At 34.2% G+C, this 14,639-nt stretch overlaps 1 protein-coding gene across 8 annotated transcripts in view; it reads left to right on the top strand.

Moving 5' to 3' along the window:
- si:dkey-96f10.1 overlaps positions 1–14,639 on the top strand; it is a 109,876-nt gene that overhangs the window by 36,914 nt on the left and 58,323 nt on the right. The window contains exons 1-3 of one of the 8 annotated variants that reach the window (XM_073939557.1): positions 5,705–6,025; positions 8,505–8,971; positions 13,107–13,716. The exons of 4 other annotated variants lie outside the window; for them this stretch is intronic. In XM_073939557.1, coding sequence (XP_073795658.1) covers positions 5,863–6,025; positions 8,505–8,971; positions 13,107–13,511 — 1,035 coding nt within the window. In that variant the 5' untranslated portion in view covers positions 5,705–5,862 and the 3' untranslated portion in view covers positions 13,512–13,716. Of the gene's footprint in view, positions 1–5,704; positions 8,972–13,106; positions 13,717–14,639 lie in introns of those variants that run through there. 3 more of the 8 variants (XM_073939556.1, XM_068216873.2, XM_073939558.1) reach the window with 3 other exon arrangements.

Genomic DNA, 14,639 nt, shown 5'->3' with positions numbered 1-14,639 from the left:
AGTGAGATTATATCAAGTGGGAGATCCTTGATGAACACTCAGATGAGCAGAGTTCTTATCTGGCTAGATACGCTGCAGCCGATGCCAGAGAGTGTGTGTGGTCACGTGATGTGCGTTTTCAGTGTTTTGGTGTTGACGGAGAGCTGTTCAGAAAGGCTGGGTGAAGCGTGGATCGTTTTCATTCCAAAACGCTGTTTTAAAACTAAAATGCACTAGTGTAAATGGGGCCTAAGTAACTTAGAAATCCTTTTGACTAAGGTCTGTCTTTAAACACTGAAAGTGTACTGCTGACCATGCAAACTATAACTTTGCCATCTGAATGAAAAAAAAAAAAGAGCGATGATCGCACACACTTACCAAATCTATAGACAGGACAATCAACACATACTGGAACTGCATCTTTTTTTTAAGGAGATGAGCAGCAAATCCAGATTTCACAATTTCCAGATGAGAAAAGCTCTTGAGTAAAAAAATGTTCCGTACAAACTAGGGTTGGGCATCTAAGCTATAATGCCGATCCGATACGCATCTCGATACAAAGAATACGATCCGATATATTAGCGATACATTTGTGACATATTGCGATGCAACACGATACGATTCACACCCATATCACGATACAATGCGATAATTCAGCACTAACTAATTAGATCAAGTTTATGAGATTATGTGAAAGAGGATGCTGTGCCATTGAATGAATTTGATTATTTATTAACAAAGCAAAACCAAGACTTTTTTTACAAACTGGCTTTTCTCTCAGAGCCAGAGTGTCAGTTTACAGTAGAGGGCCATTTTAGAACATATAGCACATATTATTTAAGTATTTTCAAGATAAACAGAATGTATAAGTGCAATATATATTATAAATGTAGGGATGGCTGACGTGAAACTGATGTTTTGACACAGTGTCGAGATCCCGAAGCGCAAGTGTTTCGAATCACTGCACCGAAGCATGATCCGAAGCACCCAAGTCACGTGACTAAAGTGTTTCGAAACACCTAGTCACGTGACTAAAGCGATTCAAAGCATCGATCAGCTTAGAAACGTTTCGAGACCTGGTGAATGCTAATTTGACTGCCAAGGTCTCCAATTTATCTCTGTCTCAAATAGCTTAGTGCACTGTGGGTTTGCTTATTGATTCTATGCTTAGCATGATGTTTTGGGTTCGAATCCCGACTTCGAAATCATGGTTTTTTGTATTTTAATCATGTTTCTGTTTTGTGTAGCCTAAATAGGATACAGCTACAGTTACGCCATCAATTTAGCATCATTTTTGTAACACTGTAAAACAATAATAAATATTTTTACAGTATGGTTGGGTTTAGGGTTTGTAAAATACAATAAATGGGAAATTTAATGAATAATATAAATAATTCTTGATAACTTCAGGCCACCGTTTTTGATCTAGCAACAACCCTGTTTTAAGACAAAAACAAGACATATTTATTCACAAATTGTTTATTCGGATGTCAGACCAATGTTGAAACAAAACGATACAAGAGCAAAGCATTACCAACTGGTATTAAAGCATTTTAAAACAACTGCTATTGACTGGCTTCGAATCCTACTACTCCTGCATGGATGTCCGACACCTTAACCACTGTACTATGTTACTTGAAGGATTCCACTTTCACAAAGTGGGCTTTAATCCCTCAATTCAATCGTTCAATCGTTCTTTGCTGAAGCTGTTTCAGTGCAATATATATAAAAAAATGACCACTAAATGTCACTGTAGAGTGAGGTTTCGAAACGTTTCGAAGCTTCGACACATTTGCTTCGACTGTTTCAGTGTTTCACGAAGCCTCGCTTTGCCCACCACTATATAAATGTATATATTTGCACTCTTTCAACATAAAGGTTTACCATTGCACAACAAGAATTGTGATTTAACTTTTCAACTATGAAAACAAGTTTTACAAAGATATATTGTGGCACTGAATATTCAAAACTTAAGGTGGTGAACTAGCAGTGTTATGCTGCTTTGAAACATCACTGTCACTGTAAACAACAGGCTAATAAAATATAATTAAATACAAATTAACAGGAGGAGGTGTTTAAAACCTTCGTTCTCCGTGACACTAGGCTGAATATCTTTGCAGATGAACAATGCAGTAACATCCGTTATTGGCGTAGAGCCAGCAGAACTGTTGCGCATGGAGAAAACTTTCAATGCTTTTCTCACCATTATTGGCGCTGGTAGCTACAGTTGAAGCAGTGCAGGAAGCCGGGGATGCAGAAACACTGGAAGATGCTTCCACAACAACACTGAGGCGCCGCTTCAAGTGAGATTTCAGATTAGTCGTACTGCCCGCGTATTTTACAGATGCGTGGCACATTTTGCAAATTGCATCTGTCCTGTCAAGTCGTCCATCCTTTTTGCAGAATCCATAATGTTGCCATACTTTAGATTTAAAACTCAGTAGGGAATAAAATGTTTGTTTTGCTTCTCGCGCTTTCTGAGGGCGCACCACTAGCTTCATCCGCACACCTGACTTGATACACTGAGTTGTAGTGTAAGTGTACACATCCGCAAGTTCGTTGCTAAGGCATACTTTATGTAGGTCGATTAAATTATGCGCCAAAAACAGGTTGACAACACTTGTTAATAAATAAAAAATACATTCTATATTAAAAATATAAGTTGTATCTCGGAAAAATCGATGCATCTCGCAAAAACCGATGCATCTCGATTTGCTTCCAAAATTTCATTCATCCTCTGCTGCTCTACCGATGCACTCGCATCGTGCACGCGCATGACAGCATATCGATACATATCGGTTAATCTTCCCATCCCTAGTACAAACGGATTTCTGCCGCACATTGTGTGCACTGATCCACTTGTGAGTCCAGCAGAGCTTACATAGAGAGAAAATGAAAACCAAACCTTCACTGCAGCACATTATAAAGCAACATCGACGACCCGTAACCCTAAACATTTCTTATTCTTTTCCCACTCCTTTTGGAAACACAACGTGGCGTCTCTCTGCCGTGTGAACAGTGTTTCAGGTACAGTCTTCGAACCTAACATGCATATTAATGAAGTTGCAGAGCATACATAATAGAGCGTGCTGATTGGTTTGAACCAAGCTATAGTCATGAATGAATGCAACACCCTCAGTGATGTAATACGGTACTCCCAGGTACTAATGTCCAGTCTTCACGCTGGATAAGATCTGACGCAGCTTCAAAAATTTGTTTCAAACCGGAAGTCCGAATTTGCTTGAAATAATGCAAAAACAACCAATTTTCACTTTTTACTAATATATATGTGTCCTAATAGTGTTTTTAGCAGTGTGGGACACATATACGACTGTTAACAGCTCAAAAAAATGTTTTTGTGACCCTTTAAGAACATGTTTTTTCATATCTGAAATGCAATGTTTAATTATCAATTTCCTTCTTGGTATTTATAATCTTAAATATACAAATTTTGAACTTACTTCATCTTGTTCATTAACATCTACTAAGTGTCCATGATTTTTTTTGACTCTTTTTTTGACTTTATGATGATGACTTAGATAGTCTTATGCAGCTGACTTTTATAGATGAAAACAGCCAGTGCAAGCCACAACAAAAACAAATTCTATTATTATCACTATTAGTTTTTTTTTTCTTCTAAACTCAATCTTATCCTCTAACATCAAATCGCCGTTCCTCAAAGTGTCAGTTTCTCAAAGTGTTGCTGATTTTTCTAGTTTCTATCTCATCTGTTTAATATTTCTCTTTTTTGCTCTCTCTCTATATATTTTAACAATTTTAAAAACTTTTAAACATATCTTCTTCTTTTTTTGTCTATTAAACCATAACTTGGATTTTTTTAATTTTAAGCTTTTAATTTTTCCTTATCCATATATTTTTTATTATCTTCCTTACATATTTGACCATTAACTCTTCAGTTGATCAATTTTATACAGTCAAATTTTCTTGTCTTATTTTTCTTTTGATCGACCCAAGAATTATCTCAATTTTTTTCTCTTTGCTGTTTAACAGCTTATTTTCCTCATTTTTCTTCTAATGTATCTATTCTAATGTTCCTTTAGTAGCTGGTATTTATGTTGTATTTTAATTCCTCTTTATCATTTCCTATTAGTATTATTTATTTAATTGTTCTTATTTTTTAATCAACAAACTACTGGTGTTGTCTTTATATACTGCATTCTAAAAGGTCTCTTTATTTAGTAACTTATACTATATCCCTAATTTTTAAAATCTAGCATTATAGCAAAATCTAGCATTATAGCATTATTTCATCAAATATATATATATATATATATATATATATATATATATATATATATATATATATATATATATATATATATATATATATAAAATATTATATATATAAGGGGTGTAACGGTTCACAAAAATCACAGTGGTGTCACAGTTCGGTATGTTTTCAAAACAGCAAAAAAAGAAAATAGCCAGAGGATTCTCTGATTTTATTTTTTTAATGCGTTAAAACTAACATCATAAAAGTATGATCTTGATTTTTTTCCTTTTACTTCAGTTACTTTGACCCTATATATATATATATATATATATATTAAGGGCTATTTATATATAAATATATATTTTAATATATAGATAAATATAAAATTTAATATATATTAAACGTGTAACGATACGCATATTCTTATTGAATGGTTCGGTACGAGACTTTCGGTTCGGTATGCATTGCAATTATATATATATATATATATATATATATATATATATATATATATATATATATATATATATATATATATATATATATGTATATATTAGTGGTGTAACGATATTCAGACCGAACCGAAATATCGCGATACACCAACCACGATACATATCGCGAAACTCTTGTGGCGTACCGCGGTACTCTCACGCCCCCTGCTGCCCATTGATAAGGTTGACGTCACTTGTCTCTAACTAATTAAAAAATTTAAACATCTTTATTTTTATCACATTTGATTAAATTTTATTAGTAATGATGAGCTTTTGTTTTAAATTTTGTTTTAAATATTATTTTCTAAAGTTAGCATTTTCCAAGTGCATGTCATGTCATGTGACTTGAGTTACCGCTCACACTCGGTTAGTATACGCATAATGGCTGCCTCACATATTGAGATTGCAGATCCCCCAGACACATTTAAGTCACCTGTGTGGGAACATTTCGGTTTTCCAGTGGAGTACAGTAATGGAATTCGTGTCGTAGACAAAGCGCACACTATCTGTCGTAACTGTTTCACGAAACTTACTTATGCGACAGGAAACACTTCTAATATGCAAGCGCATCTCCGGAGACATCACCCCAACATCGACATCAGTGGCACACGTAAGAAACCTCAAAAACAGGAAACCTTTCCCACTGCCTTTAGAATGAAACTACAAGCTAATGCAGACCGTGCTCAAACAATCACGAAAGCAATAGGTGTTTTCATGGCGTTGGATATGCGGCTGTTTTCCGTTGTTGAGAACGACGGATTCACACATTTGCTAAGTGTATTGGAGCCCAGATACCAATTACCAAGCCGACCGCATTTCAGTCAGAATGTGCTGCCTCAACTTTACAATGAAGTAAGAGCCAAACTTGTGGAGGACATGAGCAACGCAAAATTCATTGCTTTAACTACCGACGGATGGACCTGGGTCATTAAAAATCACGTTCTGCAGACTCGCGCGGTCTATGAAAGCCACACAAGTGATCATCTGTCGGAAATACTACAGGCAGCTGTAGCAGAGTGGAAAATCGACAGAGAAAATGCCACTATTCCTGTGACAACAGATAACGCTAAAAATATTGTTAATTTAGTTGAAGTAGCCGGATTTTCACCAAATATTCGCTGTTTCGCGCATACAGTTAATCTGGCTTCACAGAAGGAAATGGCCGTTAACCAAATGTCGCGGCTTTTAGGCAGAGTACGAAAGGTAGTCACTTTTTTCCATCGTAGCACTACTGCTGCAGCACTTCTGAAGGACAAACAAGAGATGCTCCAACTGCCTCCACACAAACTGATTCAGGATGTTTCAACCAGGTGGAACTCCAGCTACACTGTAAAAAATTGCTGTTAAAAAACGGTCAGATTCTACGGTAAAATAATGTTTTTTCACTAAAACAGTAATATTCTGTTAAAAACAGTGCTTTCTGGGTAACATTTTTGTTTTCGAGAAAGTAACCAACTGCAGAAAACTGTGAGCGAACAGAGTTCAGATTCGATGTTTTGAAGTCTGTGTTTGAAATCACGCTTTGTGTCCTTGTTCACTATTTCATACACTAGTTAACTAATATAGTTCACCTGACAGTTTTAATGAACACTAATGAGTGAATTCAGACACTGATGAACACCTGCTGTTAATAATTACAATTACTGAAGAAAATAAACAAGAAACACAAACAGTGACTTGAGTTACAACATTAAATAAAATCAAGTAGAATAAAACAGCTTCAGTCTCAGCAGAGGATCATTAAACAACTCCACAAACAACAGCAGACACACACTTATTACTGACTGATTTGACGTCCATACTATTCTCATTGAGATCCAACAGAAATTAAGGTGTTTTTTGTGTCACCGTAATAGAGTGAGGGGCTGATTTAGTTGGGCTCTTCACCCTTGAACTCATTTAAGAAGACTTTCAAACTGCTGTAAAACAGAGTATACAAAACATTTGTACTATAGCAATAAAGTTGGAAAGTCAATAATTAGATAAATCTATTTGTCTGAAATTAGTTCTGATAAATGTTTTGTTATAAATCTGGAAGAAGGGCCTCATGCAATAAATTTTATGCTTAGTTGCAGGTATTAATTTAATTAATGAGAAGTGAAAACAGAAAAGATACCTCCATAAATACTTAACAGTTAAAAAATAACATACAAAAACAGTTCAGTTATGACAAATACACACTCAGACCTCATGAATCTGACCTTGTATCTCAACAATGGTAACATCTCAAATGTTTCATGCTGCAATGCATGCTGGGAGTGGCACTGTACAAATATCCCAGCATGCATTGCGGTATAAATAAATGTTGTATAATGGTCTCACAGTTTTCTTTATTTGTGTTTGATTCTGCTGTTGTTTATGTTTAGACTTTCAGTTGCCTGTTTGTGAGTTAAACTGTTAATTTTGTTAGTTGTCACCATTATTGAGGTTCATATGCTGATTATTGATGTCTCTTTGAGTGCGATTTACACTGTAGAGCAGTGTTATTGTCCAAGATATTCTTAAAAAATTCCAGAAATCATTGCCATATATATATACATATAATGTAAAACAATAGATTTAACATTGAATAGGAGCAGTAAATTTTATTATACTAAATGAGAACAGACTCTGCCATTTAATAGCATCATGAACATCACCAGATCTTATTTAGGTTTTTTCTGGCTTGCCACAACAAAGGAGCTTTTTAAACAAAGTTCTTAACAATTGCAGCAGCCACGATATATAAATGTTAAATATGACAGGGCTAAGAGCCCAACTAAAGCAAACTCTGTTCTCCATGATGGTGACGTAAAACTTTAACTTTTTCTCAAGAAGAACTTTAGTAGATGTTATACAAAAATACATGTATTAAGTAATAAATGTAGCTGGTGATGATGTTTGTAGAGTTGTTTAATCATCCGCTGATCATTTAAATGATTTAATCATTTGTTGTTCTTCAGGTTATTTCATTATAAAGCTGTGACTAAAGTTTTGTATGTTCTGTTCTTGTTTTTTCCCTTCAGTATTTCTTCATTTGTTCGTTGTTAATCCTCAATTATCATTTATTTAGTCAGTTAATTAATGAATTTACTTCAGCTTTGCTCCATGTTTCTTGAACACTCAGTAGTGTGGACACTTCAATTAAAACTGAATTATATGCTCTGGGGTTTAAAGGGTTAAAGGTGTGCGAGGTAAAAACACAGTGTAAAAATGTATTTTAACAGTAATATACTGTTAATTTACACAACGGAAGTAGACTGTAAAAAAACAGTATATTGCTGGCAACCACAGCTGCCAGTAGATTACCGTTAAATCAAGGAAAAAACAGTATTTTACTGTAAAACCTGAAGCTAATTTCTTCTGTCTGTCACCGTTGTGGAGGAGAGTAGAGCCAGTGTATGAGTTAAAGATGAACAACGAACTGCTGATGTTATTCTGCATGTTTCTCTATTTAAAGATAGCGGCTGTTTAGTTGCTGATGCAGTCAGAATCTCTCTGGTGATTCCAGATTTACATGTATGTGTGCTGTTGTGAAAAATAAGACATTAGAGTTAAACCGAACTTTTTTAATTTACTAAAATAAGTTATCATTATAAGTATGCTTCTAAGCATATATAGCACATTACTTCATAAACTCATTCAGCAGTTGACCAAGTTGAGGCAGTTGCTTTCAGTGAGTAAAATGAGTTCACTTGAGTATTGTGTAAATCAATGTAGTCCATGTATTTTTACAGCAACATACTGTAAAATAACAGTACATTGCTGGCAACTGCAGCTGCCAGTATTTTACTGTTTTTTAACGGGACAATTTTTAACAGTGTATGAGATGCTTGAGCGTTACCTTGAACAGCAGGCTGCTGTTTTCTCTGCACTTACAGACAAGACCATTAGGAGAAATATTAAGGACACTGTAACGCTGTCTGATGAAGATGTAAAGTTAGCTGAGGACATCATTCAGGTTCTTAAACCCTTAAAAATGGTTACAACTCTGTTGAGCACAGAACAACTGCCAACCGTTTCAATGATAATGCCACTGAAACACACCATCCTGGAGTCTCTGAAAGTGAGTGACACAGATACAACAGTTGTTAAAGATGTCAAACATGGCATTGTGTCCGACTTCATCAACAGATACCCAGAATCTGACTTAACACTTGTGCAGTTTCTTCATATGAGCACTGCACTAGATCCACGCTTCAAATCTCTGCCCTTTCTGGATGAGACTATGCGCATCAACATCTTTAACCGTCTGATGGAGAAGATTCTGGAGTACCTTTCCCAGCAGGTATTATTATTATTATCATCATTATTATTTTAATAATATTTTAATTATTATTTAAATAAACTTAATTTTTTATTATTTAATTTTACTTGTACTATTTAATTTTACAACCTCTTTAATGTTACTCATATCATTTAGGAATCTCATTTAAAAAGTGTGGTAATTTCACAATGTGAGGGTGTAAGCAAAAGACACTAAAAACAGAATTTCCAACATAAGTGATTTATTGTACAAAAGTGAAACCAGAATAATGCTCAGATGTATACAATAAATTATAAATATTTACAATAATAGAATATAATAGCAAAGTCAAACAAAGTATCAAACAAAAATTAGTTAAACTCGAGTATAAGGGGATGATAGTGAAGCCAAAATAAATAAATAATAATAATATATATATAACAAAACAATTCTAACTCATGAATAACCTCTTACCTCGCTAGAAATTGATAAATGAAAAATCTTCAGTGCCATGGACGGCATTCTTCCCTATACTGAACGGTTAAATAAAATAAAAAACAAAGATGACCTTCACATCTTACATGATGTCTTTAACAATACATTTTTTACGTGTTTGCAAAATGGAAGTCATACGACATCTTCCCTATCCACCTTACTCTGAGAAAAAAAGTGAACTTGAGAAGGCTATATATAGCTCAATATGACGGAAAAGAGCGCAGCCAAAAAGTAACTACACTGCAAATTTTAGATAGTAGATTTAACTACCTTGGAGTTAAAATTAACACTCCCTCAGAGTTTATATGGGAACCACTATAAGTGTTAAAAATAACACTTTTGAAAGTGTTAACATTGTCAACACCAAGAGAGTGTTAATTAGCAAACTCTTATTATGTAAAATATCTGTTAAATTTCCGATAAAATACCAGCAGCTATGGTTGCCAGAATCTTTCTGTGAAAAACATGGAAGTTTTATATAACTGTACATACACAACTAATACGTTGTTCATTTTACAAAATCATAGCTTAGTGGACAAAAATGTAAAGTCTTTAGATGCAATAATGTGTTCATGTATGATTGCAATTAGCAAACAGATTTTGACTGCATTAGTAACTAGACAGTTACCTTTAAACAAAAGAAGATGCAGCATAACATCAAATGCTCTCAGTTCATCTTGGACTTGAACAGAGACGCTATTATCCTCCACAAGGGTGACTCAAAAATCGTTTTGCTGTTTTTCTTTCTTTTTTTTCATTTTTAGATTTTACGGAAAAATACCAGCAGCTGTGGTTGCCAGTAATCTGCTGTTTTTAACATTCATAAATTCAGTTTACAGAATATTTCTGTTAAAAACACATTCAACAGTCTGTATTTTTTATCGAACTCACACTGCAAATTTTAGATTTGGTAGATTTAACTACCTTAGAGTTAAAATTAACACTCCCTCAGTGTTTATATGGGAACCACTATAAGAGTTAAAATAACACTTTTGAAAGTGTTAAAATTTTTAACACTCAGAGTGTTAATTAGCAAACTCTTATTGTGTAAAATATCTGTTAAATGTATGTCAAAATACTGGCAGCAGTGGTTGCCAGTAATCTGCTGTTTTCAACATTTTACATTCGTAAATACATTCGTTTCCAAAATATTTCTGTTAAAAATACATCCCATAGTCTGTATTTTTCATTCGAACACACTTAAGCCTTAAATTCCTGAGCAAAATCCTAACTAGTGTCCTCACTACAAAGGGGTGAACACTCAGACAGTGATGAAGTTAATGAGACAATTAAGTGTCTAATTAAAGGATGATTGAGAATTATTGATGAACAACTGTTAACAAGCAGAATCACTGAAGGAAAGAAAAACACAAGCCAAAACCAAAGATGAAATTAACTGAGAAAAAAAAAATCTAAATAAAATAATAATCAATAAAAAAAAAATTATTTTTCAACATCTTTAAAAAAAACTCATCACATTAAACAACTTATCATGGAGCTTCACATATTACTGACCTTTGACTTGATTTCTGTCATGTGAACAAAAGCTCTTAGTAAAATTTCTGTTGTTCATTTGAAGTCACCATGATGGAGGACAGAGTCTGCTTTAGTCAGGCTCTTCAACTTCTTACTATAAATGTCTTTTATTTTGGCAGCTATAGTTAGTGTTAATTACACTATTTATACAATTAGCATGGAAAGCCAAAATAAAATTAAAATGTCAGTCTGAAAAGATTATTTATGACATCATAGCCATCCTTTCCTGCTTGTTTTCTAATTCAGTATCATATTAGTTATGTGTGAGAAATAAATAATAAACATAAATGAAACCACTGAAACTCTAACAATTAATGACCTTATAACAGGTTTAAAAACACCATTTACAATGAGAGTGTTTGATCTATGGCAAAACTTAAAAACACCCAGACATCAACAATTAGTCTTTGAATCTCAATAATGGTGACAAACAAAAAATAAAAATCAATAAAAAAAAAAAACACTACTGAAATATCACCTCCCAAAAACAACACAAAATAAAGGAAAAGAAAAGAGATTGTAAGAACATAAAGCTGCATAATTTATTCATGCTGCAATGCATGCTGGGAGCTTTGTACTATGCTGGCACCCAGCATGCATTGCGGCATGAACTATGCAGCTTTTTTTTTTTTAGCAACCACGGTTGAGGTTCATATCCTGATTCTTGATGTCTGTGTGTCTTAATGATCAAGCTGGAGCTTGAATGTTTAGTGCATGACACTTTTAATTATTAATTGCATCCTAATTGTTTGTTGAATCTTCTATGAAGAGCAGCTGACTGCCAGTATTACTGTCCCATGCAGTTTTAATGCAACTAAATTTGCATATTTTTATCAATCAACTTATTAAACACCTGAAATTATATCTATAACAATTAGGCATAAACAGTAGAGTTTCTCTTGACCTTTCTTGCTATAACTGATGAGTTTTAGAAACACAGCTATAACTGTCAGAGAAACATTAGGATATAAGAATAAAGCTTCAAGAGCTTAAATAAGCAGCCTCTGATCTCTATGATGGTGAGATCAAATGAAATAATTTTTAATAAAAAAATCTAAACCTCTGTTCATTGTCAAATATTTTTACAGAAATGAAGTCAAACTGTAATCAGTGATGCTGCTTATACTATTATTTAATGGAGTTGTTTAATTCTCTGTTTTAATTCAGTTGGTTTGGTGTGAGGATGTGTCTGTAGTTTTATTTCTTCCTTCAATTTCTTATTCCTTCAGTGATTGTGCTTGTTAACAGCAGGTGTTCAACAGCAGGTGTCTGAATTCACTTATTTGTGGTCATTCCCTCTGTCTAGTGGACTAAACTAATTGACCAATTTAAGGGCCAGGTGAATGAGGGTATGGCGAGATTTCACACACTCTGATTAGTTTCTCAAATACAAGGGTTTTCTACAAAGGTAGATACATGTTACTCTGTATGACAAGGAGGCAAATCAGCTTCTAACGCCGAGAGGGTTATTTTACCTTTATCTAACTCTAGAATTTTAACACTTTACTCTGAATTACCACAACACTTGAAATTTAACACCAATGAATTTGCTGTGTAACAATAATTGATTATAAAAATGTACAAAAATCACAAAAAATTCTTAAAGTGGGCAAAAGTAAAGCAAAATAATTTTACCCAAACGAAAGTTAAGCAAAAACAACAAAAACCATAATCATGTCGGCAAAATACACGAAAAACGAGATCAAAGGAAAAAGTGCACTCTCTCCCGCTCTTCCTGACATGCTTTTTATAACCCCGCGCCACTTCGCCCAATGATAAAAGACCGGTCTCCTGACCAATCAGCTGTCGTGAAGACAGGCATAGAGAGAGAGAAAGAGAGGAGAACGGAAGGCAAAAATACAACCTACAGTGTATATACGGCTACAACCGTAACATTAATTTCAGACAAAACTGCAATGTATTTTACTGGTGAATAATGAATATGTCATGTAAAAACCACTTTAGCACTTTACAAACATTATATTTTTTCATTCATTTAAACGGAAACCTATCTATCTTAATAAAAACATAGATAATCAAAAATGAGCATCACTATGTCTGTTTGTCATAGTTCTATTTGTTTGTCATAAACTGCAATTAGCAGTATAACCTTGACACTATTTTGTATTTTCTTTTTCCTTGCTAGGCCCAGGTCTCAGAGGAACAGTTAGATATGGCATCCATCAGTTGTGATCCTCCAGCCAAAAAGGCACCAATCTCTGAACTGTTTGGAAAGTTATTTCCAGTGGAGCCAAGCACTCCTACACCCAAGTCTCTATCTCAAATGGTGAAAGAAGAGGTTGCGTGTTATAGGCAAGTGCCAACTCTTCCAGTGGAGTTAAATCCACTTGCATGGTGGAAGGACAACGAGAGCCAGTTTCCTCATGTAGCCAAGTTGGCTAAATGCTACCTTGGAGTCCCAGCAACATCTGTTCCGAGTGAGAGGGTGTTCTCTACAGCGGGGGACATTGTTACAGCACAGAGATCAAGCCTCTCATCTGAGAATGTGGACATTATGGTGTTCTTGAAGAAAAACTTAAAACTTAATTAGAGTTTATGTTTCACTAGTCTACACTGCAGTTATTTATTTAATTTTAGTTTACTTGGTTATGATGGCTGCACTAAAGTGATTTGTTTTTTTTCTGACTAGTCTTTATTGGAGATATTTATTTATTTTTTGTTCTTTACTCTGGTATCCTGACTGTACCAAAATGCAATGGCAAAGTTAATAAAGAAAAAGTTGTTCTTGTTATTAAGTGAATCTATTGATCCTTAACATTGCTGTTAAGATGGCATCAACCCTAACCCCACAGCAAACAGAAACCGAAAACCGAACCGAACCGTGGCTCCAAAACCGTGAACCGAACCGAACCGTGCCTTTGGTGTATCGTTACACCCCTAGTATATATATACTCTTTTAATATAATTTACTCTCTTCTGCCTCTTACTTCAACTGCTTCTTCTACATGAAGGGGCATCTTTTTTGTTGTTTGTTAGGCTTCCATGTTGTTGACAGTCTGTCTAAGATTGTCTGTCTGAGCACTTCCTCTTTTTCGCTCCTTGTCTGTCTTTCTGCAGCCATTCCAACAAATGCAAAAATCATGCCACATTACAAATTCCAACTACTTTTTTCCATTTCTTACTACCACAACATCCTTGTGGCCCACTTTTACCATGTTTTTTTAACTTGTTTGTAAAACTCAAATTCTCTGATTCTCAAGATTCTAATCAATTTTACTGTCATCGTTTTATCATTGCTACACTCATTTTCATATTTAAGCTTCACATACATTGTTTCTCATTTCTTTCTCAATTTTTTTCTCTCAGTTTCAATCATTTACCACTTGTCCCACTGAGTTTTTAATTTTATTGGGACATTTTCCATATTGCTTACATTCTTAATTGAATGAATTATCCATTTTTTAAACTTCAGTATGTTGCACTTATACAACATACACAAATCAACTAAATATATTTATCCTCTTCCAACAATAGAATTTCACCAGCAAACTTCTTGCACTATTACAATTAATGAAATTTCACAATTTTAAATGACATTTAATTGAATGTCATATACGCTTATATACAGCTGACTAAATATCTGTACACTATGCTTATTTTAACTATTAGTTACTAACACAACAGACAAACATTTAGTCTTTACATAAAATAAAATGTG

This window comes from Danio rerio, chromosome 23 (genome assembly GCF_049306965.1).
Source record: "Danio rerio strain Tuebingen ecotype United States chromosome 23, GRCz12tu, whole genome shotgun sequence".
Lineage (NCBI taxonomy): Eukaryota > Metazoa > Chordata > Actinopteri > Cypriniformes > Danionidae > Danio > Danio rerio.
Note: the sequence above shows the minus strand (reverse complement) of the source record. Positions and strands in the feature narration are given on the sequence as shown.